This window comes from Gymnodraco acuticeps, unplaced genomic scaffold, assembly GCF_902827175.1.
Source record: "Gymnodraco acuticeps unplaced genomic scaffold, fGymAcu1.1, whole genome shotgun sequence".
Lineage (NCBI taxonomy): Eukaryota > Metazoa > Chordata > Actinopteri > Perciformes > Bathydraconidae > Gymnodraco > Gymnodraco acuticeps.
Window position 1 is genome coordinate 1298368 of NW_022989778.1, and position 24502 is coordinate 1322869.

The 24502-nt window shown below is 38.7% G+C and overlaps 1 protein-coding gene across 1 annotated transcript in view; it reads left to right on the plus strand.

The window, feature by feature from the left end:
* LOC117548768 (laminin subunit alpha-2-like) overlaps window positions 1-24502 on the plus strand; it is a 200447-nt gene that overhangs the window by 84137 nt on the left and 91808 nt on the right. The window contains 7 exon segments of the mRNA XM_034220232.1: window positions 553-764; window positions 7428-7534; window positions 8080-8352; window positions 9356-9536; window positions 19126-19262; window positions 21004-21135; window positions 21898-22002. Coding sequence (XP_034076123.1) covers window positions 553-764; window positions 7428-7534; window positions 8080-8352; window positions 9356-9536; window positions 19126-19262; window positions 21004-21135; window positions 21898-22002 — 1147 coding nt within the window.

A 24502-nucleotide genomic window follows, 5' to 3' on the forward strand; every position in this document is an offset into this window, starting at 1 on the left:
TTGAATGTACTTTAGTGTGGTTTTGAAATGCTTTTAATAGTCTCCCTTATAATGTGTCTGGTTTATCATAGGTAAGATATTATAAACACAATGTTAAGTCTGATCAAATAAATGTGTTTTGACCATTTAGTAGTTAGGGTTGGATAGTTTCAGTGCATTTGGTTAGTGTTGTGTGTTTATTTTTTAGCTTGTTATTCTTGTATAACACTTGAACTCTCTCAAAATCTAGATGTGTGAATAACATATTGTAAATACTTTATTAACTGTCTTGGCCCCTATTCTAAAGCTTTGGAGAGTTTCTCCGGGTAACGCACAACTCCATTATTTCTCTTGATAGTACTTTGAATTGCATTTTAATTGTTTGTAAATATATTAAATTGAATTGAATCCCATTGATGTGTTTCTTATTGCTAATTAAACTAAAACATAACACATTTCACCATAAACTCTATTTATGATCTGTTGACCACTGTTTCCCACGCAGCAGATGATGTTTACAGTACACTGAGTTTAAAACATCATGACCTCACTTTGTCTCTCCGCTGCCTCCAGATGTTCCAACGGATTCTTCGGCCGGCCCTCTGAGCCCGGGGGATCCTGTCAGCCCTGCGATTGCCATGACAACCTGGACCTGTCCATACCCGGCAGCTGCGATCCGATCACAGGCCAGTGTCTGCTCTGTCGTCAAGGTTACGGCGGCTCGTCTTGCGACAGTTGCGCTGACGGTTACCACGGAGACGCGATCACAGCGAAAAACTGCCAACGTGAGTAAACTGACGCAAAACAAGCGTTAAAACTAGACAAAAGAGACGAAAACATGATTAAACTTGATTAGATTAGATTGGATTATTCGATTGGATTATTCGATTGGATACACTTTATTAATCTCACATTTGAACGGGCATTACCGATAGCCAAAAACTTTAATAAAAGAAAATGCATAAAAGATAATAACCAACATAAGATGATATATTTGAAAGTGTGAAAAGTGGTTGCAGTAATCCTTCTATCAGAAGAATGATATGTCAGTCTTTAAAAGTAATACACAAATAATTTAAAGAACCCAAGTAAGGTTTTGGGGGTTTTCCTTTTCTTATAGTGTGTTATAAAGGTATTTGTGCATGTAGTTGGTCTGCAAAGGCACAACATACAAATATGAACCTGGAAATGAGCTCTTAAGGCATACATATAGTACAGTATATCAAATATTATACTAACTGCCAGCCCACGAAAACCTGAGAATTGTTTTTAAAAAAGAAATATGGGAATTGACAAGTTTATTGTGATAGTTTTAGTTGCTGTGGCCAGATTGCAACAAATAAACTCATATGGACTTCAAGCGGTAAAACATTATCTACTTTTCAAAAAACGAAATCATTTTAAAACCAGCCAATGTGCAGCGTTAGTGTCTCAGCAGGGGTGTTAAACTTAACAGTAGTATTTCCTCTCTGAAACTCAATTTTAGCTAAATGACACCTTTAATCCTTTTACTAAAACACTGAGTAGATGCACCATCTGGAGTGTGTGTGTGTGTGTGTGTGTGTGTGTGTGTGTGTGTGTGTGTGTGTGTGTGTGTGTGTGTGTGTGTGTGTGTGTGTGTGTGTGTGTGTGTGTGTGTGTGTGTGTGTGTGTGTGTGTGTGTGTGTGTGTGTGTGTGTGTGTGTGTGACTCTGCGTCGGCAAGCAGCTGTGCTAGTAGGAGTAGGTGTGATGTCGGAGCGGCCCACTGACTGCCAGCTGTGTTAAAGAGTGAGAATTAAAAAAAACGATACCTGTAAAAAAGGAACTGAACAAGAGAGGAAGAGATGGCAGCAAATACAGACGTGCAGATGGCGCTTGTTTGGGAAGATCTTCATTAAAAACCTGTGCTGTTGACGAAAACTGTGGCTCAAGCAGAGAGACAGGCAGAAAGACAGATAACCAGAGAGAGAGACAGGCGATACATATACAGATAAAACTCTGAGACTAGCAGGGAGACAGGCTGACAGCGGTATTAATGTGTATTTGATAGTTCATTGTTCTGTAGTTGTTTCCCTCTCCACCCAGCTAAATGGTTATTGATTAATCAGCCTGATCTATTGCTCTCCTACAGTGCTGATCGGCTGCTCGTGTCTTGGAGGGTTGATATTGATCCTGTACGCATGACCACCAGGAATTATTCAAACACAACAACTCTCTCTCTCTCTCTCTCTCTCTCTCTCTCTCTCTCTCTGCTTCTGTCAGTATCGCCCTTCTGTCTGCTCTACCTATTGCTCCCAGTCTTAATGAATTTTATTGAGTGGAGCAGGAGAGTTCAGACCGAGTCCATTTGCGCACTATTAGACTGTAAAAATCCGTTAAACTTGTTTTGTCCCCCCATCTGTGGGCCTTTCTGCTGCCTCCCCCTAATAGCGGTTCAGAGTAATTCAGTAGAGGAATAGAACATAGTTTGATTTTGCTAGCAAACTTGACCACAGAGCAATTTGTATAAGGAATACATTCAGGAAAATGAACTCCTCTGACCATTCCTCACGTGGGGAAAAGTCGTTGTAAAGATGTGAGAATTGCACTGTCACACACTGTCTCCAATCACTGGAACAAAGTGGATGTGTAGTAATTCAATAATGTAATTATGCTTCCTCTATGTCTGACCCTTAATGAATGCTATGTAGAAACTTCATACAATAAATCAATACACTTTTCAGCGATGATGAGAAAACTCACAATTTCTCCACTCCTAATGGTGCTGCAGTCCTCTGTGCTGATGCTCTGGCTTTTTATTCAACTAATAGGCCTCAAACAGAACAATTAAAAGCCTAAACACATTGTTTAAAGAGTCTGAACCAACAGTGTGGTAATTCCCAAATCAGGGCAGCGTTTAATGAATCACAAACAAGAACAACATTTTCTCTTTTTATGATCATACCTTTGATTCACTTTCACTCAACATGTCCATTTGTATTGCATCAAAAGAAAGTGGAGGACACACCAACACATTTCATAAAGACAACTTGTTTTTGTATTTAAAGTACATGCATTTATAATTGAATGCATACTGAGTAAGTTCTTCTACTATCCCATATGGGTGCAGATGGCTCTTTTTTTACATAATACATTACTTTACATGGCTTGATTTAGGGGACACAAAATGATTAAAACCCAACCTAAAGGAAATGACTGATGTTTGGTAAAACCATAGACATGAATTGAGAGTGGAATGGACATGTATCTGTTTGCTGTGGTACTTTATAGTTCAAAATCAAATGATCCAAGAACTAGGGTTGCTCGATTATGGCAAAAATCATAATCTCGATTATTTGGGTCAATAATTGATATCTATTAAAAACTTTCATTTACTTTGAAAACATCCATTTATTGAAAAAGAACATTTGAACAGTATGTTTTTAACAGTTGATTACCCTGAACTTTAAATATAATTCAACTGAAAAACCAAAAAAATTAAAATAAAATGGTGTTATTTCAATTATGTTGTTTTCATAATTGTTGCAAGCCAAAATCGTAATTGCGATTAAAATACGATGAATTGAGCAGCCCTACAAGAACTCTGCATTGAAAGAGAATGTGTTCTCACAACAGGCTGCCACTCTGACCATCCTACTTTGTTCAATTAATCAGGAATCTATAGAAAAAAACACTCTCAAATACAGAATATCCTCTTGGCATTTCTGGCCTGTCAATCTTTTGATTCCTCAACGCTACGATTTGGTATAGGGTTCTAGTAAGAGTGGTTCTCAAAGACTTCTTTTACCCTTTCCAAAACAAACTCAGGCATCAGTTAGTCATAAAACATTACTAATCACATTTCATAATCTACTCTGTGCGGGAGCCAAACAAATATATTTTGAGCGTGTAATTGATGTTTTCATGCTTGTATTACACAATGTTCTGTTTCTGTTGTTTCCCCTCAAGGCGTCCAACACCAAATCTCATCAGAACAGACATGTTTCACTTCTATGTTTCCTTGTTTACCTAGAGTGTGGACTCAATTTGCTCTCGGTGTGTTTTGTATGACACCTAATAGATTGTATAGCGCCTCGACTTCTCACCAACACACCATTGTAGAACTAATGATATACAATAAAGGCACAATAGCTACTCCTACGGTTTGTTTGCACGACAGATTGTGGTGTTCTTGTTAACAGAAAATAATGTATTTCAAGTTGCAAAAAAAATGTTTTCTTCATCATCAAGGCTAGTGCTGAATAAAATAAAAAAACACAACAGAAAGCAACACTTTATCACACAACAAGGCTCGCATTGTAGCGACTAACAGAACAGTGTCCAGATGGTCGCCGAAGGGTAAAGCTAGAGGGGCGAGGGACTGTGTGTGAGGGACTGTGTGTGTGAGGGAGTGTGTGTAGAAAGAGACGGACATGTATGTGCATGTTTTTCTTCTGTGATTAATCAGGCATGTGTGTGTTTGTACATCTGAATGTATGTGGTTGCTTATGTGTGTGTGGGAGGACATGCGTGCCTCTCTGCATTCATGTGTAAAGCAGGAATAGATAAATCTTCCACCGTATGTGGTGTGGTGGTGTGTGTGTGTGTGTGTGTGTGTGTGTGTGTGTGTGTGTGTGTGTGTGTGTGTGTGTGTGTGTGTGTGTGTGTGTGTGTGTGTGTGTGTGTGTGTGTGTGTGTGTGTGTGTGTGTGTGTGTGTGTGTGTGTGTGTGTGTGTGTGTGTGTGTGTGTGTGTGTGTGTGTGTGTGTTCATGTGTGTGGACATCTGTTGTACCCCTCTATCTCTCACTTCCTCATCGCACACTCAGGTCCGTCCTTCTGTCTCTTTCACATCTAATAGAGAATAACACGAGGTAAAACCAGTCCACGTGTGTGTCTGTGATGTGGAGTGTGCTACTGATTTCTTGAGAAAGGTGTGTGTGTTTTTGATGTGTATGCGTGTGTGCTTCTGACAGCCGATCCAGCAGATGGGAGCCGTGTTGTTCAAGCTTTTAATTGTTTATCTAAGGGGCTGATTGGTGTGTGTGTAGGTGTGTCTTTTTTTTTTCCTTTTCCCATAGGATTTAAACAAGTTAAATAAAGTTGAAGTATCACTGATAGAAAGAGAGACCGATTATAAAGTAACTCACCCATTCGTGCTGCTTTTAAACTCTTCCGTGACAAAGGCCATGAATTCAACGCCAGAGAAATAAGGAAGAGATGAGAATCGTTTTATCATTAATAAGTTTTCAGTGATTGTAATCATTACTAAATACCATGAACTCACCTAAAACTGCTTTTTTTTACCGTAAAGATGATTTAAAGGGGACCCTATTGTGCTCATTTTCCCTCTGAAGGGAACTTTGGGATTTTTGTCGCTGCAGACCGTTTACATGCACAAAAAACGATATAACACACTACAGGAAAGGGAAAACTCAACCAGCATATTCGGGCCTCTTTAATCGTTGTTAGTGTGTGTAACTTGTCTTTTTAAGGGAATTTAATCCTGTGTATGTGGACCGTTTTTAGCCTCAGCAATCATCACAAGCACCCCACTGTTTCCTCACCATCAGATCCAAGTAGTGCGTACTTCCTTGTTATTTATAACACAAGCTTTATTTTGGACTTGTTTTTTCTCTCAGTGTCTGTCCTAAACACCAGATTAAAAAACAAAGTATTTTAGGATCTCGTGTGTGTTTTGAGTCTTTTATATTGACAGTGGAGATGGCAGGACATGAGGGAGAGAGCTGTGACAAATAGACTCTGGAGATGTTGTTTTAATTAGTAAGATGCCTAAGCCATTTCCTAGTGGTAAACTATTTATTTCTTAACCAGATGTACTGATCATTGCACATTTAAAGGTCCCATGTCATGGCCATTTCTACTGAACATAATTCCATTGTTGAGGTCTACTCGAATAGATCTGAATTGTGCAATTTTCCAAACTCACATTGGTTTCTCATAGAGCATCTCTGTAGTATGTGTATTCACTCTCTGTCCTAAACGGCTTGTTGGAGCTCCTGCCCCCCCCCCCCCTCCCTGTGAGCCCAGTGTGCTCTGATTGGTCGGGACGTTGCGAGGCTCGTTGCTGCGAGGAGCGGACAGGTTTCCGGGTCGGCGATACAGCGAAACACAGCGAAACTCATCCTGTGCACACACAAACAATCACAGCCGAAGTAAAAACAATAAGTGTGGCTTGATATTGAGAAAGAAAAAGGTTTAGAAAGCTGTGAGAATGGGTCTGCGCCTCTGAGAGCATTTCTCCGCCATCCCAACTCGTCTATTACCAGCGTTCAGGGAGCTCTATGTAATCAATGGGGACTCCTTGTTAGTTAGCCAAGGGATCCTGGTGTGTGAGGTGCTCCGCGGATTGGTCCATTTGGGCCATTTGTTGTTGACTTGGGTGTTCACACGTCACAGAACCCAGGAAGCAAACAATGGAAAATGAGAAATCTCAGCATAGACAGGTATTTTCTGTGCTTTTGACTCTGCAGACCATTTACATGCATAAAAACCTTCATAACACACAAGGGGACGGGTAATAACCGGAAAAGCATGACATGGGACCTTTAAGACCCACATATCTTGGTGATTTCTCAATGTGGCTGCAGGAAGCAGATTTGTTCCTCTCACTCCAACTGAACTTTACCTAATTCAATTATTTTTTTAGCTGGCAACTTTTCAGAGGATATGTTTAAATTGTCTTGGCTGGCTTTTCGTAGCTTCAGGGACAGTTCGTGAGTATCTGAGTCCAGTGTTTTATTTCCCTTAGCACCAACAAAAAAAAACTTTTCAGACAGCTTTCAAAGCCCTAATGTGGTTGTAAGTTGGCATCTAAACTGAAGACAAATAAATATAATAATACAAAAATCATTCTAGTCATCTTTCATGTTGTCAGTGTTTGGTTTGTTGTGGACTTTCACTCAATCTTTGTGATTGCAGTTTTGTCTAGACAGAGAACTCACACTCGGCTAAACTAAACACCAGCTTTTCTATACAATCTACATTCTGAATTTTAAGAACATTTGATGTTGTCCTCTGCTGCACCATTGCTTTGTCATTAGACTCAAACTTAAACTGGGTGTCGTTTTAATATACAAAACTTAATCTGTCAAAAATAATTCAGCCCACTGGACTGAAGAGTCTATTTGGGCGAGAGCAGATTTTCTCCAAAGTGCAGTCAGAGGGATATTAAAATGCATATTGACAGATAATCCTGAAGAAGACCTTAAGTAGGATTTGAGCTCATGCAGCAGACTGTAGTGTGAAGGAAACACTCACCAACCAGTGTTGTTGTTGAACTAAGGTTTTATTTGATGTACTCATGTAGAATGAGGCCGTTAGTAAATGATTATTGATTAAATATGCTCTCTCCTCTCCTCTCGTCTCCTCCCTCCTCTCCTCTCCTCTCCTCTCCTCTCCTCTCCTCTCCTCTCCTCTCCTCTCCTCTCCTCTCCTCCCCTCCTCTCCTCTCCTCTCCTCTCTTACAGCCTGTCAGTGTCACACTAATGGCTCTGTATCTGAGGTTTGCAACAAGGAGACTGGACGGTGCGAGTGCAAAGAAAATGTGGCTGGACGACAGTGTGACGAGTGCATTGTAAGTATTTTGTATTGGCACCTTTACTTTATAGACTATTAGTTCATCTATTTTCCACATATACTTCCCCCTTTCTCTTCTTTGCACAATTTCACCACGCTTGAATATTAGATATTAAGGTAATATACTGTAGAGACCTCCAAGTTCTTGTTTCTCATCACTACCTGCAGAAATTAATTTGTTATGACTATTTTTCTTCCAATGGCAGTAATTAGGCTGTGATGGCAAACCCACAAATGTATAGCTTTGCAAGACAAAGAAGATGCATAATTATATTAAAATGTCACATAACATAACATTCACACTTAAACTGATAAGTTGCGAATATGGAAGGTCATCAAGTGTTTTCTTTTATTTTCTAAAGTAAGTTTGTGGTCTCTTTTTGTGACAATAATACAATGATCCTGATGAATAAGGATTTTTCTCCACAAAACAGCTGTATTTTCGTTTTTACAATCTTTTTTTGAGTTCTTTCCTCCTTGTACTTTGAGTGTGTTGTTTCTCTCTGTCCTGCTGACCCCCTCTCTGCGCTGTGATTGGTCCAGCCTAACTGCTGGTGGGACGCTGAGCTGCAGGACTGTGTCCCCTGTGGCTGCAGCCCCCCCGGTTCCATGTCTCAGCGCTGCGACGTCGAGGGCCGCTGCATCTGTCGGCCCGGCTTTGTGGGCCGGCACTGTGGCCTGCGTCGCCAAGGTTACGAGAGGCGGGAGACCCGAAGGCCAGTGGAGCGTGTTCCCCTCGCAGCCGTGCATCAGAGATGGGGGGGCTCCTCCCGCACGGGGGGGTGTCCCAGGGGGGCGTACAGGCCGAGCACAGGGGTAACACACCGGGCATGGTGTGTTTAAGTAGCATGGGTGTGTTTACAAAATGTCAATGTTGCTGAAGAAGACAAAGGAATGAAAACAAGCATTAACTCGATGTGTTTGTGGATGGGATGGTTTGACGTTCAAGTTTTTAAACCGGGCATGGTGTTTATTTTATGTGAATTTAAAATATTGGTGTTGATGAAGAAGACGTTGAAAAACAATTTTTATTGTCCATCAAGTATTGAAATCTTTGTGTTTGTGGATTGGATGGTTTGAGGTTAGAGTTTTTAAACGTTGCATGGAAAGTGAGGTGTTCATCTCGTGTTCTATGGAGAGTTTTACTGGCACAGAGTTATTCTGAGAGACATTTGGTTTGAAGTGGTTTGAAGATGTGTCCAAGTGAAGAACAAATGCAAACATGAAACACTTCTTAATATCAACGTTACAATGAGATCATTAGAAAATGTCCCTTCTTTAAGTAGCTCAAGGTGTTTGTTGTTGCTGAACTTGTGTTGAAACTGTTATTATGTTTAGGCCAATCTTCATGACTTTTCAGATGAACTGTAACTAATTCAATGTTTTTTATCCGGCATCAGGGGCAGTTTGTGAATGTTTTTGTCCAGGCTGATGAACCACCATGCATGGCATTTTGTTTTAGTTTCTTTAGCAGCCACAAGGAGGCATTTTCAAACTATCAGATAGCTTTTTAGTCAAATAAAAAAATAAAAAAATGAATAGCATCTTCAACTCATCTTTGATTTTCTCTCTTTGTTCAAGAATAATACCTTCAAAAGGGTCACAAGTCTTGAAACTCACAAATATAAACACAATTATTGCCTCATTTTTCCGCCACCTGCTCTTTTTCATTCAAAACAAGTCTTGCATCTTATGTCCTTTCTCATTCTCACAACCTCTGTGTGTCTAAGTTGCTTGAGTGTGTCTGCAACTTGTCTTACCCTAAATCCACGTCCTCTTCTAAACTCCATTTTAACCCCGTCTTTCTGTGTTTCTGCAGCCTCAGACTCACGGCATCAGCACCGGAGGAGTGTGTGTCCCGTGTCACTGTAACTCGTTCGGGTCCAAGTCGTTCGACTGTGATGAAGCCGGTCAGTGTCGCTGCCAGCCCGGCGTCTCCGGACCCAAATGTGACCGCTGCTCTCGAGGATTCTTCAACTTCCAGGAGGGCGGCTGCACACGTAAGCATAGAGGTTCAAGGTTCAGGGTTCAAGGTTTCAAGGCTTTTATTGTCATGTGTTCATAGCTACAGTGTAGTTATGACAACGAAATCCTTAGGTCACAGACTCGTCCAACAGTGCAACACAATACAACTGATAATAGTGCAAGTAAATAAAGTCAAATAGAATATAATAGAAATTGTGCAGAATAGTCTACTGTATAAGTATTTGGAATATTGATATGTATAAGTTACAAACAGATGAATGTTATGGATGTTCTTTCAAAAGTGCAGGTGTTAGAGAGTCCCATAAAGAGGGAGCTGTTTCGTAAAAAAACAGACAGAACAAAAGTAATAATAATAATAATACACTTTATTTGTATAGCACCCAAAGTCATTTACAGAACAAGAAGAAAACATAACAACAATATTAAAATAAATAGAGAACAAGATAAAACATCAACAGTGATCCTAATGAAATGCCCTTGAAGTAAAGCTCACAAGAAATCAAAATAGGTTAAAATAAAACAGTTAAAAAAATAAAAGCAAAACAGAAAAAATACAGAAAAACATGGACAATGATACCAGTGAGAATTGAAAGTTAACCCAAATTAAAAGCCATATTAAAAAAGATTACTTTTAAACATTTCAAGGGAGTTTGCTGCACTGACAACATCAAAGCATTTCATATTTGTGTTTGAACCGTTTTGCAATGAATGAAATGTCAGCAGACACAAATTGCTCTCCCCATTAAACCGCTGCTCTGTTCTTTCGTTTTTTAATTTAAAGTTTACACAAATTGTCTGCTGTGCAATTCCACTTAAAAAAAGCTATTGTGTAATCTTAAAAGTGCGTGTGTACCGTGTGTACTCGTTCACATCATGGTGGCAGTTTTGTAATGGTTGCTTAGCAAAATCTTTGTGCCTACAAGCAGAGCATTTGTCTGTGCAGGCATGTCTTTCTGTTCCAGTTTAACTACAAAGAGTAAATGTAGCCGAGAGAAACTGGCTGCTGATTGATAGAAGCTTGGACACACATACAAATAATGATAGGACAAAATAATTATGGAGCTTCCAGATTTGTTATTCATCTTGGATGGTGAACACGCAAAACAGCTGTTCATTATTTGTAATATTGAATAATGTTTAGGGAAGAGATCATTAGGTTAATCAAATCAAAGTAAGTCAATATTACGGTGAAATCTATTTCGACCCAAAGTAATTGTTTATCAATTAATGGTTGGTGGAAACCCCGACATAAGATACCTTTATAAAACTCTGTGTGTGAAGGTTGTCTGCAAATAAGACGGGTAATTGTCAGTTTACAGCATGGCATTTAGATGTATTTGTATTAACATTAATCAAAACTATTCTCTATATCATTCCAATAGCTTTCATTATAGACTCTTATTTCACTATTTCACATTTTTTAAACTATTTTTCTTTTTGTATTTACTTAATATTTACTTGCACTATATTTGTCTGTTTTTCTGTATTATTATGTTGCATTGTTGGAGAAGCCTGTGACCTAAGATCTTCATCGACATAACTACTCTGTAGCTATGACAACTAAAGAATCTTGAACCTTCTCTTTAATTAATTATCATCCTGTTTTTTTATTTGCGCTTGATGTAGAATTACATAACGTCTAGCTTATTCAATTTTCACAGTGATCCAGGAAGCCGTGATTCATATTTAAATCAGCAGGGATTTAACACCAAACACAGTCTGTACTCACACCTCAAATTAAAGGTCAAAATATGTCCAAATTGTTGAACAGCAAGCCTCTAAATTCAAACTTGCAGTAGCCGGAAATGGATATGTTGGAAATAGAGATGGAGTTACTCTTGTAAATGTTCTAAGGTACAAATTATTCCGTTTGAGGCTTTGCTATAAAAGACAGTATCCCTGGTAAAGGGAAGACTTATTGATTTCCATATCTTGTTCATTGTATTAAAACACAATATTGATCGGTGAAATTAACAAAAGGTTTACATCAGAAGACAATTATCTGTTTGTTGTCAGAGCTGAGGATTTTCATGATCATCCCCTAAGGGTGTGTTACATCATCTGAAGATACTTTAGTCATTTATAAAGGCCTATAAATATATGGGAACAAGTTGACATTATTAATCATATGCCCTACAAACTTGGCACCGCAGGCCGCAGGTGCAGCAAACTTTAGCTGAGCAAAAAGAGGATTAAGCATCCAGACACCTAAACTATAAAAAGCTTTTCCCACATATCTGCTTATGCAATGTATAATTGATGCCAACCAGCAATAACAGCCAAGAGAAAGAGAACCAAGTTAGCCAGAAAGAAAGAAAAGATAGGACTGGGAATTATTTGTTTGATTCATCTTCAGATCAGCAGCTCAGTGCAGCAGTCAGGTTACAGAAACAATATGTTTCATGTTACAAGGCAAGGCAAGGCAAGTTTATTTATATAGCACTTTTCAACACAAGGCAATTCAAAGTGCTTTACAAAAAATGAAAGACATTAAGAAAATGGCATCTAAAATCAGTCATTAAAAAGAAAAGATAATAAAATAAACATTAAAAGAAAAAGTACATGGATAAAAGTTACAGTGCAGTCTAAGATATGAATAGTTCAATTAAAAGCAGCGACAAAAAGAAAAGTCTTCAGCCTGGATTTAAAGTATTCAGAGTAATTTAGCAGGAGGTCAGAAATGTATTTTGGGCCTAAACCATTCAGTGCTTTATAAACCAGCAGCAGTATTTTTGAAATCTATTCTTTGACACACAGGAAGCCAGTGTAAAGACTTCAGAACAGGAGTGATGTGATCCACTTTCTTAGTGTTAGTGAGGACTCGAGCAGCGGCGTTCTGAATCAGCTGCAGCTTTCTAATAGATTTTTTAGTGAGACCTATGAAAACACCATTACAGTAGTCGAGTCTACTGAAGATAAAAGCATGGACAAGGTTTTCCAAATCCTGCTGTGACATTAGTCTTTTAATCCTAGATATATTCTTTAGGTGATAGTAGGCTGATTTAGTAACTGTTTTAATGTGTTTTAATGTTAATTGGAGAAAGTTCTGACACATCCAGTCATTGATTTGTTCAATGCACTTACTCAGTGTTTGAATTGGAGCATAGTCTCCTGGTGAAATTGTTACGTACATTTGTGTGTCATCTGCATAGCTATGGTAACTTATTTTGTTGTTTTTCATTATCTGAGCCAGTGGTAGCATGTAGATGTTAAAGAGAAGAGGCCCCAAGATGGAGCCTTGAGGAACCCCACATGTCATATTTGTCAACTCAGATGTGTATTTACCTATAGAAACGAAGTTGTTTCTGTCCTTTAAGTAGGATTAAAACTAATTTAGAACTGTTTCCGAAAGTCCCACCCAGTTTTCCAGTCGGTCTAGTAATATGCTGTGGTCAACAGTGTCAAACGCAGCACTAATAATACTAACACTGAAGTTCTGCCACTGTCTGTGTTTAAGTGGATGTCATTAAAGACCTTTACAAGAGCAGTCTCAGTGCTGTGGTTTGGACGAAAGCCTGACTGGAACACATCGAAACAGTTATTTAAATGCAAGAAATTACTCAACTGTTGAAAAACAACCTTTTCAATGATTTTACCTAGAAATGGGAGGTTTGATATGGGCCTGTAATTGTTCATTACTGAAGCATCTAGATTATTCTTTTTTAAGAGCGGTTTAATGACTGCAGTTTTCAGGGCCTGTGGAAAAATACCTGAGTGAAGAGATTTGTTTACTATATGAAGTAGATCTGAGGCCATGCAAGGAAAAACATCTTTGAAAAATCCTGTTGGAATAATATCAAGGCAGCAGGAGGAGGATTTCAGAAGTTGTATAATGTCCTCTAGGTTTTTATCATTAATCTGATGGAATTGTGTCATGGTGTTTGAATTGATGTTAAGTGGACACAGAGACAACACATTTGCTGTTCCTGAGGCAGAGGCACTGACTGCTTGTCTGATTTTCTGAATGTTGTCAGTGAAAAAGGAGGCAAAATCATTGCACGCCCTGGTGGATAGAAATTCAGAGGCTACTGACACTGGGGGGTTAGTTAGTCTGTTGACGGTAGCAAACAAGGCACGTGCGTTGTTTTTGTTTTTGGTAATGATGTCAGAGAAGAACGATTGTCGTGCGTTTTTCAATTCCAAATTATAAAGGCCAAGTCTCTCTTTATAGATTTCAAAGTGAACCTGGAGATTTGTTTTTCGCCACCTGCGTTCAGCTTTTCGACATTCTCTTTTTTCTGCTCTCACGGTCATGGCCTTTCTCCATGGAGATATTTTCTTGCCAGACACTTCCTTTACCTTAGTTGGAGCAATGGCATCTATCATTTTTTTAATTTTTGAATTAAAATGACCTACTAGCCAATTTACTGAGATGTTAGCAGGGGCAAGTGTGGAAGAAAAATTCTGAGTAAACATTTCCCGAGTATTTTCAGTTCAATATCGCTTTGTGGTTACCTCTTTTTGAAAAAAATTGTGAACAGAAATAGAGCTCTCAAAGAAAACACAGGAATGGTCAGAGAGTGCAATTTACTGAAGGTAAGTCGGAATACAAATACGTTTCAAGCTGTGGGCAGAAATGACAGAAAGAGCCATGACTAGCTGATGACACTTTCATTAAGAATTCACATGAATTATTCAGGTATTCCATTAGATTTCAGGAATGTTCATTACATTGAAATATAACAAATATAATGCAACTCTCCTGTAAAAATGACTTTCCATTTCATGAGTATTATTATTTCAATTCAATCAGCGAGCTGAATGAGAAAGAGAGTCCTCTGGCAGTGGAAATAGTGTTTTCTATGGGGTGTGGGTGATTGAATAAGTTAATTGGTTGGGAAAATAAATTGAAATGAATGGCACTGGGGGGTTTGGGGTGTTACCTTAAACAACTGAATCTTTCGTCCACTAACTCAATCAATTACCCTTTAAAATTCCTTCTTTTTACAGTCATGTTTCTGTAAGCCTGCTTTAAAAAAGACAAACAAAGAACGTAAAAACCTCCTTTGCAGAACTAAAAACACACTGTGACCAAAATATGTTCCCCTAGGTCATGGGTCGGCAACAGGCGGCCCGCGGGCCATTGTTGGCCCGCCAGCAATCATATTTGGCCCGTAATTTTGAGAATATAATTTTTTTTTTTTTTTTGTATTTTTTTTTTACAACATAGGACCGACAGTCGCACATCGGGGTTTCCGTTAGCCGCCGATCGATCGGCCGCCGGTCATTATCGGCCGCCGGTCATTATCGGCCGCCGGTCATTATCGGCCGATATTCACTCTTAATAGTTTGATCGGTGCTCTCTATAAAGTCCGATCAGGAGAGCTGGATCTGATCGATATGGACATAAACGCGAGTGAAGTGTAACCGGACCCGAGAGAGAGATCAGATCAGCTGCTGAGTCTGATGGAGACACGCAGCTCTGCATGATCACCCAACCCAGTCTCACGGCATTTCGTGTTCCCCAACACGATTTGCCCCTTTTTTTCGTGTTGCACAGCACGATTTTCTTTCGTGTTGCACAGCACGATTTTAAAAGCAATGTATTTCTACTGCTTGCAGCACGTCTTTTTCTCTGGTCGGGTCGAGGAAGACCTGAAGCTGTGTGGTTCATAAAAACATGTTCTTACTCAATATCAAGCCACAATTATTGCTTTTATTTTAAAGCGTATCATTTCGGACTTTTGTTGCCGTCTGTGAGGAAAATAAATGGGGCTCAGAGCCTCAGGATACTGAAATCTGTATTTTTTAAATATTTTTTTCCTTCTAATTTGTTATTCTTTTCAAAATAACACACTGTTATTTACTCACCAATAACACACAATTATGCTTGATTTTATTTATTGGTTTAATTCCATAATCTCGGGCTTTTTTGGCGTCCGTCAGGGACTGAATTTCAAAATAAAAATAACCGGACATAGGCATTACCCAAGATCCTCAGCTATGGTTTTAAGCTCGTTTATTGGATGTTTTAGCCGCAATGCATGCTGGGATTTGGTGTTTATATGATATGAAATCCGGAAAACATTTGTGTACCTTGTGTGCATCTAGTGGTTAAAGCACGTTATTGAATTATTGTGTTTGATTTAAAAAATATTAAGAGTACATACTTTCATAGGGGGAAAGTATAAATATAGAAATATAGAATATAAAAAATCAAGAAGATACTATAAAGTGATCTCTACAATAAAACAGTTTAGTGCAGCATGTACAAAGATATTAATAGGAGGAGGTGCAAAACAGAAAAACGAATTAACCTTTATTTAAACATTAAATAACAGATTAAGGTCTTCTTTTAAATAAGAAAAAAACGTTGGGGGTATCTATCTACAGATAAATATTAAGTCTGACAAAGTACTTAACGTCTAATATATTGCTTTCCTGCAATGTTAACTATGTTGAAGCACTTATTTTAACTGATATTATACATATGAATTATACTCGTATGTATGTAGATAGAATAAGAAATGTGCAGAATATGACAGTTTAATGGTGGAGGTTCACACATATTGATAGATGTCTTGTAATGCACTGTTGAGGAACCTGTGACCCAAGTGTTTCATTCATTGCATAACTACACCGTAGTTGTATATATGATATGTCAATAAACCTTTGAAAATCTTGAAAGGGATGTGCAAAATAGCCATAATATACAGTCTTTAATTAACTATTAGTAGAGAATAACGAGTAATGAATATACTTTATTACTCGTTTCCATTCATGTCAATTGCAGATAGATGTTCAGTCTTCTCAAGCACCAACTATCAAATATCTCTCCTGATTGTTGGCACTTGACAATCACCTTACCTGAATTTTACTCAGGTGTAACTAAAGTCTGATTTAAGGGTTGTTTATATTTCACATAATTAATCAGAATCTGCAAAGTAACTCAAATAAATGCAGTGGAGTAAAAATACCAGGTTAACCTCTGAATTGTAGTGGAGTAGAATTACAAAGTAACAATGAGCTGTCATGTGGGTATATATAGCGATGTTCACCCATTTATTAATTATAATAAATAATATATAATAGTTTTACATTTGATAACACCAATGTGTTTAATACTGGCAACTTCTAATTGTGGGGAAAACGAAAACGTTCAGTAGAGACGTCCCATAGAACATTTTGCGAAACACAATAGCCAGCATGTGTAGTTCTGGGGGGGCGTTCGATTCCAGTTTTGGATAGTCTGGCGTGGTTTCGTTCCATTTCACACAGCTGTTTGACGCTCTGCGTAACCTTACGGGGGACTGTAGTCCTAAACGATAGCTGGGGATTATGGGTAGTATAGTGTCTTCGGCCATCCTAAACTCAGAAAGGTTGACAATCGCAATGATGCTCGAAATGTCCCTTATAGTCCTACGTCTGTTTCCGGATATTTTATTTTGAAATTTAGTTCCTGACGGACGGCAAAAAAGCCCGAGATTATGGAATTAAACCAATAAATAAAAGCAAGGATAATTGTGTGTTATTGGTGAGTAAATAACAGTGTGTTATTTTGAAAAGAATAACAAATTAGAAGGAAAAAAATACAGATTTCAGTATCCTGAGGCTCTGAGCCCCATTTATTTTCCTCACAGACGGCAACAAAAGTCCGAAATTATACGATTTAAAATAAAAGCAATAATTGTGGCTTGATATTGAGTAAGAACATGTTTTTATGAACCACACAGCTTCATGTCTTCCTCGACCCGACCGGAGAAAAAGACGTGCTGCAGGCAATAGAAATACATTGCTTTTAAAATCGTGCTGTGCAACACGAAAAACAATCGTGCTGTGCAACATGAAAAAAAGGGGCAAATCGTGTTGGGGAACACGAATCAATAGATTAAAAATCGTGTTGGTGAACACGAAATGCCGTGAGACTGGGTTGGATCACCTGAAGTCCCGCCCACTGTTTAGCGAGCTGCATGAGAAACTGACGGGCTGTCAGGAGAGAGAGGGAGGGAGAGGGGAAAAGAGAGCATTCGTTTCTCCCGTGTTATTATTCAAAGTTAATGTAAACTTTTGAATAATGTACTTCATCTACTACAAGTAGTTTGTTTGAATGTAATAATTATGTTGTTTGTTGTTTGTGGAATCATTTATTGAAAAATGAATCTGAATTTTTTGATCTGTAACGATTATAGACTGAAGCAATATAAAAATGAGCCCCATTAACTGAGTTTTAAACATCAGCATATCCGGTCATAGTCCGGTGATTACCTGCTAACGGAAACTCTGCTACACAATTATTATTATTATTATTGAAACATGACCGGTGAGTTTCAAATGTGTCCGGTAAAATAAATTCTGTCCCGACATATCCGCTTACATTCATAATGTCAGCGGAGGGAGGGGGGGGCGGCGCTGTGGAAGAGCAGAGTGGCGAGGGAGAGCTGTCATCTTCCCTTTACAAGCTTCAAACATGTATTTATCGTGTGATTTTGGAAATAAAAATGTCATATTCTGAAAGCCAAGACTTTGTTTATTTAAAATCAAACAAAACACCCGATCCCCGAAAAACTATTTTTTTACGCAAATCCACATTTATTTTGAAATGAGCCATTGCGACTTTCGATTGATTTCGATAGAGCGGGTCACATATGGCAAATGTTTGGTTGTGGGGAACCAGGTCAATTAAAGTACTTATTTAACTATTAAATACATTGAGTTTGAGTAAAATACTTGGTTACTGATTAATGTAGGCTATAATATATGAAATTGCAAAGCAAAACTGCTGTAATTGATTTATTTTGTCCTTTGGTATTTTTTAAATTGTTTCAACCTGAAAGAATCCTAATGTGTCCTTGAAAAGTTGAAATAAAGAAAAGGAAAAAGGATTCCAGTTGTCCCTCAAGCCTCTCAAATGTTGGCAAACACTCAAATAAATGCCAAAAACCCAGAGAACTTGACAATACTTATCAGAATAAAAGTATGTTAAATAACACTGCTAGTTACTTTACTCAGTGGAGGCTCGTCCATTGAGGAAAGGGAGGACCATCCTCCCTACAATTTTAGAGAAAAATAGACTTTGAAGAGAACAATAAATACACCTCAATTTAAAAGATAAGTCTGTTAAAATACAGATAATAGCCCTGGCTTTGGGACTGAAATGGGGCTAGAGAGGACGAGCCTCCCTTTGGGCGGGTCTAGCCAGAGGCTCTGGATTGGGCGCCTATATCATCAGTGAACCAATCAGCGGATCTGACTGCGCATCAGAGTGTTGATGGGGAGGGTTATCAGCGATATCAGAGTTTTTTCTGAACCGGGGAACAGGGGCGCTGCGCCCTCTTACCAAAATCAATTCCTTGAATTAGGCTTTGATTATGTTCTGGCCCGCCATCTTGCGGCTCAGCAAAAAATTGGCCCACGGCCAAACTTACTTGCCTACCCCTGCCCTAGGTTTTAAAGTAAAAAAAAAACATGGCAATCTCTCTTTCCTTGTCTCCATCCCAGACATATTATTCTTATATCCAAGTGTTGTCAGCATGTCATGATGTGAAAGACAAACTGTATTGTTGTTGAAGAAGTTACTTGAAAGAAAAACAATCAGCTTGTCAAACACTGAATTGTCTTCAGGGTTTATTCAAAATATTTGAACACACACTTTCTCTCGTGCAGCTTGTCAGTGCAGTCATGTGGGGAATAACTGCGACACTAACACGGGGCAGTGCATCTGTCCTCCAAACACCATCGGAGAGCGGTGCGACCACTGCGCCCCCAACCACTGGGGCCATGACATCACCACCGGATGCAAGGTAGGCCGAAAACTGGACTTTAAAAGAGCAATATGAGTAACCTAAAGTATGTGTAGTGACATGTGGAGGGGCTTAAGCACACTGGAGGGAAGGCATGCAAAAGTAAGACATTAATTCACTGTATTTAACACAAGACAATCACAACATAAGTTTACTGTTTGTTTCTGAGTTATTTGATGCTGTCAGTGCTAATTAGATCCTGACTTCTGTTATTTCTAGGAGCAACATATACTTATATATGTTTAACAGTTTGGGTGTACTCAATTTAACATAATTGTCTTACCATATTAACTCTTATAAGTGAATACATATATAATCAAAGAAAAGCACGTAACGTTTTCTAGTTCCAGTCACAATTTTCACTTCAATAAGTCTTATTCTAGTTCTAGTCTTGTGTGTTACTTATTAGTCTTCTCTCATTTTTAGATTAATTCCCTTTTTTCTCCTGTTCTTATTTTCCATCCTCCTCTCCTTTCTCTATTCTAACCCCTTTCCTCCAATTCTCATTATCACATTGCTTGTTTAAAAAGCCATTTATCCTTCTTCTCTCTTCTTTATCACATCTCTTTCAGTGACTCTACATTCCCATTTCCTCTACTTCTCTGTTTCTTAACACAACTTTGTTCAAAGTGTTTAAAGAGTCATTGTTCTGCTCCGAAGCTGTCTCCACAAAGGGCCGCGAGGCAGAAATATCAATGAACTATTAGAAGTAGCAATAGAGTAATAGCAATTAGAGGCTTGAACATGGAAGCACAGGAAATCTCAGTTTAACAGCAGATTGATCCAGAAGAACATCAAGACAACAAAGAGGGACGCTGTGGATCTTAGTTGTTTTAAACAAACAAAAAAAGCACCAAAGACAACAGAAAACACAACAAAGCAGAGAGGTACCGACTAACAACAGTGAAGTACAACAAAATAAATAACAATCTGAGCAAAATAGATACATACTTCAGTTTGAACTCATTCAAGATTACATATAAATTATATTTTACACTTGCTAAACCAACATAAACACTGGAAATCAACACTCTGGGTCAAGGGTTTAAAATCACCTTTGGTTGCGGACACTCTGCTGTTATAAACATATAAAACACTTATTATAGAAAACTTTATTTATACCACAGTGGTTATCATTTCACAAACAAGGCATTTACAACTTATCAGTGTATAATAGTGCAGCTTTTGCTTGGCAGGGAAGGAATGATCACATTTTGATCAAGACATTTATCAATTGCAATAACGTCCAATATTTATATGCATTGGATTTGATAAGAATGTTATACCACCACGTCACGTCGGTGTAATCAGGTGGGGCTTTTAAAGTCAGTATTCTTACTCCGTTTATGCTTTCTGTACATTAACATTCCCATGTTTCCAGTTTGGACACGGCTATCCTTAAACATAAAAATCAAACACATATGGGCCACAATCTGCAGTAACGACGCCCTGACTCTGCTTCCATGCACTCTGAAAAGCAACTCGTATCAATAAAAAGAAACACACCTCAGATTGGACAATCTCAGGGTTGTCACAAAACAGAGCATCTGGAAAAAGTTCATATCATCGTGACTCATAGATGCAACACTAATTATCTCTCTGTGTGTGTGTGTGTGTGTGTGTGTGTGTGTGTGTGTGTGTGTGTGTGTGTGTGTGTGTGTGTGTGTGTGTGTGTGTGTGTGTGTGTGTGTGTGTGTGTGTGTGTGTGTGTGTGTGTGTGTGTGTGTGTGTGTGTGCGCAGGCGTGCGGCTGCAGCGTGGTCGGCGCGGTAAAGCAGCAGTGCAACATGAACACAGGGTGCTGCATGTGTCGAGACGCCTTCAGAGGAGAGAAGTGCATTGAATGTCAAATTGGATACAGAGACTTTCCTCAGGTAATTGATCTGAATGAACCGCAAGTATTACTATCATTATAATAAAGCTTCTTTCATTTTATTTAGATAAGAGAGGCTGGCACTTGAGATAAGCTCGTATTCCTGTGGCTCTAGGAGAAGGAAGAGAGATTTTTATAGACATGATATTGCTATTAATATAGTTTATATTTCATCACCAATGGTTCCTCACTTGAAAGATGAACACCATTCTGTGCAATACATATACTTCCATATAATATGAACGAGTTTAAAAATAAACAACATGGTAATGAAAAAACTCTGAAATGGCACCTGATTTTGAAGTTAAATCTTCTGACCAGCATGTCAGTCAAATCGTTTGAAAGTAGCGGAATTTCTTTCATTAGACTTTAAAAAGTGCATTCCTACAATAGCAATTCAATTTCATTTTGTATATTTGCTTAATTTATTTTCTCTATTCGAGGAATTGTGAAATGTCATTCATGAATAGCATGGCAAAGCAATAAAGAACTGAGGGAACCTGTTGAGGTATATAAACTTTTTTACACTTTTTGGATCTCTTAAGCTTCAGTCTAATGGGAAACTAATTCTTACTGTGTTTGGTGTTAGTCTGAACTTCAGTGATGTTTCCACTGACACACAAGTAAGAAGATAGTGGCAACATGTTCATTTTGGAGTGAAGTTTAATGGTTTGGTGAAGCATAAAAGCTTGGACACACTGTGCTGGTTCCTCTCTCAGCCTGTTGTGTTGTTGATAACAGCATCTTGGCGTGTTTCCCACAGTGCACCCAGTGCGAGTGTGACGTCGCCGGGTCGGACAGCCAGACCTGCGACCTGGAGAGGGACGTGTGCGCCTGCGCCGATCGGACGGGGAAGTGTAGCTGCAAGGTACACAAACTCACAAAATACACTTAACTTGTACTTCCTATGTGTTGTTAAATAGGGATTATGGACTTCATTTATTTTTATTTTCTGTCAATGCACCTACACCAACCTGCACAGAAGTATTTTGAGCATGCAAAAAAGTTGTGAACTGATTCAAAACATCCTATACTTTGAGTGTCACAAATACAAAAACAGCACAAAATATGATGAGTGTAGATGCTTCATTAACAAAGCAGTTTTAAACGTGAAATGTAAAAATATGCTTAAATATAAATCTTTGTGTCACAGAGAATCATTGAGCTGATTCAGAATAAATCCAGTATCCCAGTCTGTTCTTTTCATGCCAACCCTCAACCATCAATTTGAATCAATTTCTTTTAACTAGCTTCGATTAGTATTTTTTCCAAGTGTCATTTCAAGTAGCCTAAACAGAAGATTATTGACAGGTCTGCACTTCAACTTGAACCCTTCGAACATGAAGTTGGATAAACTGTCATTAGTCTTTGTTTCCAGCTAGAAAAACAAGGCAGCTGTCCTGCAATCCCAGCCACGGAAAGTAGCCCATGCTGTTGAATCATACTGCCAAAGCATGTTTTGAAGATGTACTGGAAATTAAAGTTGAGTTTGAGAGATTCAGTCTTTGAGGCTATAACTTATCCAGTGACCACTTACATTGAGAGTTGTCTTTGAGAATTTAGAGTGAATACATGTGTTAGAAACAGCACAAATACTATTTATCAGTTTGAAACCTACCAAGCATACATTTTTAATATTTTTAAATGTCAATGCAGATTTAAAAATGTACTTTAATTGTTTTTCAGTAAGAGTCTATGCATGTTTGTATTAGATAGACATATTATGTGTGTGTGTTGTGTTAGCGTGTAATTATTTGAGATCTGATTGCACGGTAATCTCTGCATGACAGCCCCCTTAGGCTGGCAAATACAAATAGATTAATGAATGCTACATACATGCTGTACATATACATTCACACTCTTTTTACCTCTGTCTTGTCTTGAAAGAAGACAGTTGAGAGAGAGAGAGAGAGAGAGAGAGAGAGAGAGAGAGAGAGAAGAGAGAGAGAGAGAGAGAGAGAGAGAGGAGAGAGAGAGAGAGTAAGAGAGAGAGAGAGAGAGAGAGAGAGAGAGAGAGAGAGAGAGAGAGAGAGAGGAGAGAGAGAGAGAGCTGGTTCATGACATTCAGGATGAAAGACACTATAAATCCCTATTACATTTGCAAACCAAACTAAATAAAAAAAACACTGAAAAATATCATTACTGGATTCGTATAGGTGTAAACATAATATATAGACACACTCACACACAAACTTATGTACACACTGATACACAAATGAAGCGTATATTTCACACCTCTCCATGACAAGTTGATCACATATCTGGCATGCACACCTCATCAGTAGCTTGCTGTCACAACTCACACACATACACACACACACACACACACACACACACACACACCCACACACACACACACACACACACACACACACACACACATGGATACATGTAATATATATCTCGCCTAGGACTGAAGACACTTTTCATCTCTGCTGTCACTTGCTGATCACAACAGCCACAAATGCTACAACATTTCTTACACACACACACACGGACCTGATTCATGGCCTGTGATGAGGCTTCAGATCACTCTGAACAGGAAGTAGGTGCACTGCCTGTCACTCAATCAGTAATTGGATATGTCACCTGTCTCTCTGCTCAATGTGTTTTTCTGCTATATGTGACGTGTTATGCATGTTAACTGTCTGTCTGTCTGTCTGTCTGTCTGTCTGTCTGTCTGTCTGTCTGTCTGTCTGTCTGTCTGTCTGTCTGTCTGTCTGTCTGTCTGTCTGTCTGTCTGTCTGTCTGTCTGTCTGTCTGTCTGTCTGTCTGTCTGTCTGTCTGTCTGTCTGTCTGTCTGTCTGTCTGTCTGTCTGTCTGTCTGTCTGTCTGTCTGTCTGTCTGTATGTCTGCCTGCCTGCCGGCCTGCCTGTCTGCCTGCCTGTCTGTCTGTCTGTCTGTCTGTCTGTCTGTCTGTCTGTCTGTCTGTCTGTCTGTCTGTCTGTCTGTCTGTCTGTCTGTCTGTCTGTCTGTCTGTCTGTCTGTCTGTCTGTCTGTCTGTCTGTCTGTCTCTCTTCCTCTCTTCCTCTCTGTCTCTCTGTCTCTCTGTCTAAGGAAGAATATGATGTATTTCCTTATGGATAACATATTTCTAAAATGATCACTAAAAGAGTAAAAATGTAAGATCCAAGAAATCAAATTGTTGACTCAGTGTTGAAGCTTGATTTAAAAAACCAACAACATTCACGCATGGTAGCCTCTCAAATATCTGTTTGATACGATCATAAATGTAATATACTGTAAGAAAAAAAAGAAAATTGTCACTCTTCAATATGTGAAGGATTTTCCTCAGTATTTAACAGGAGAAAAATCTATTAATTAAAAAATACTTTATGATTAAATAGATGATTTGCTAGTAAAACATA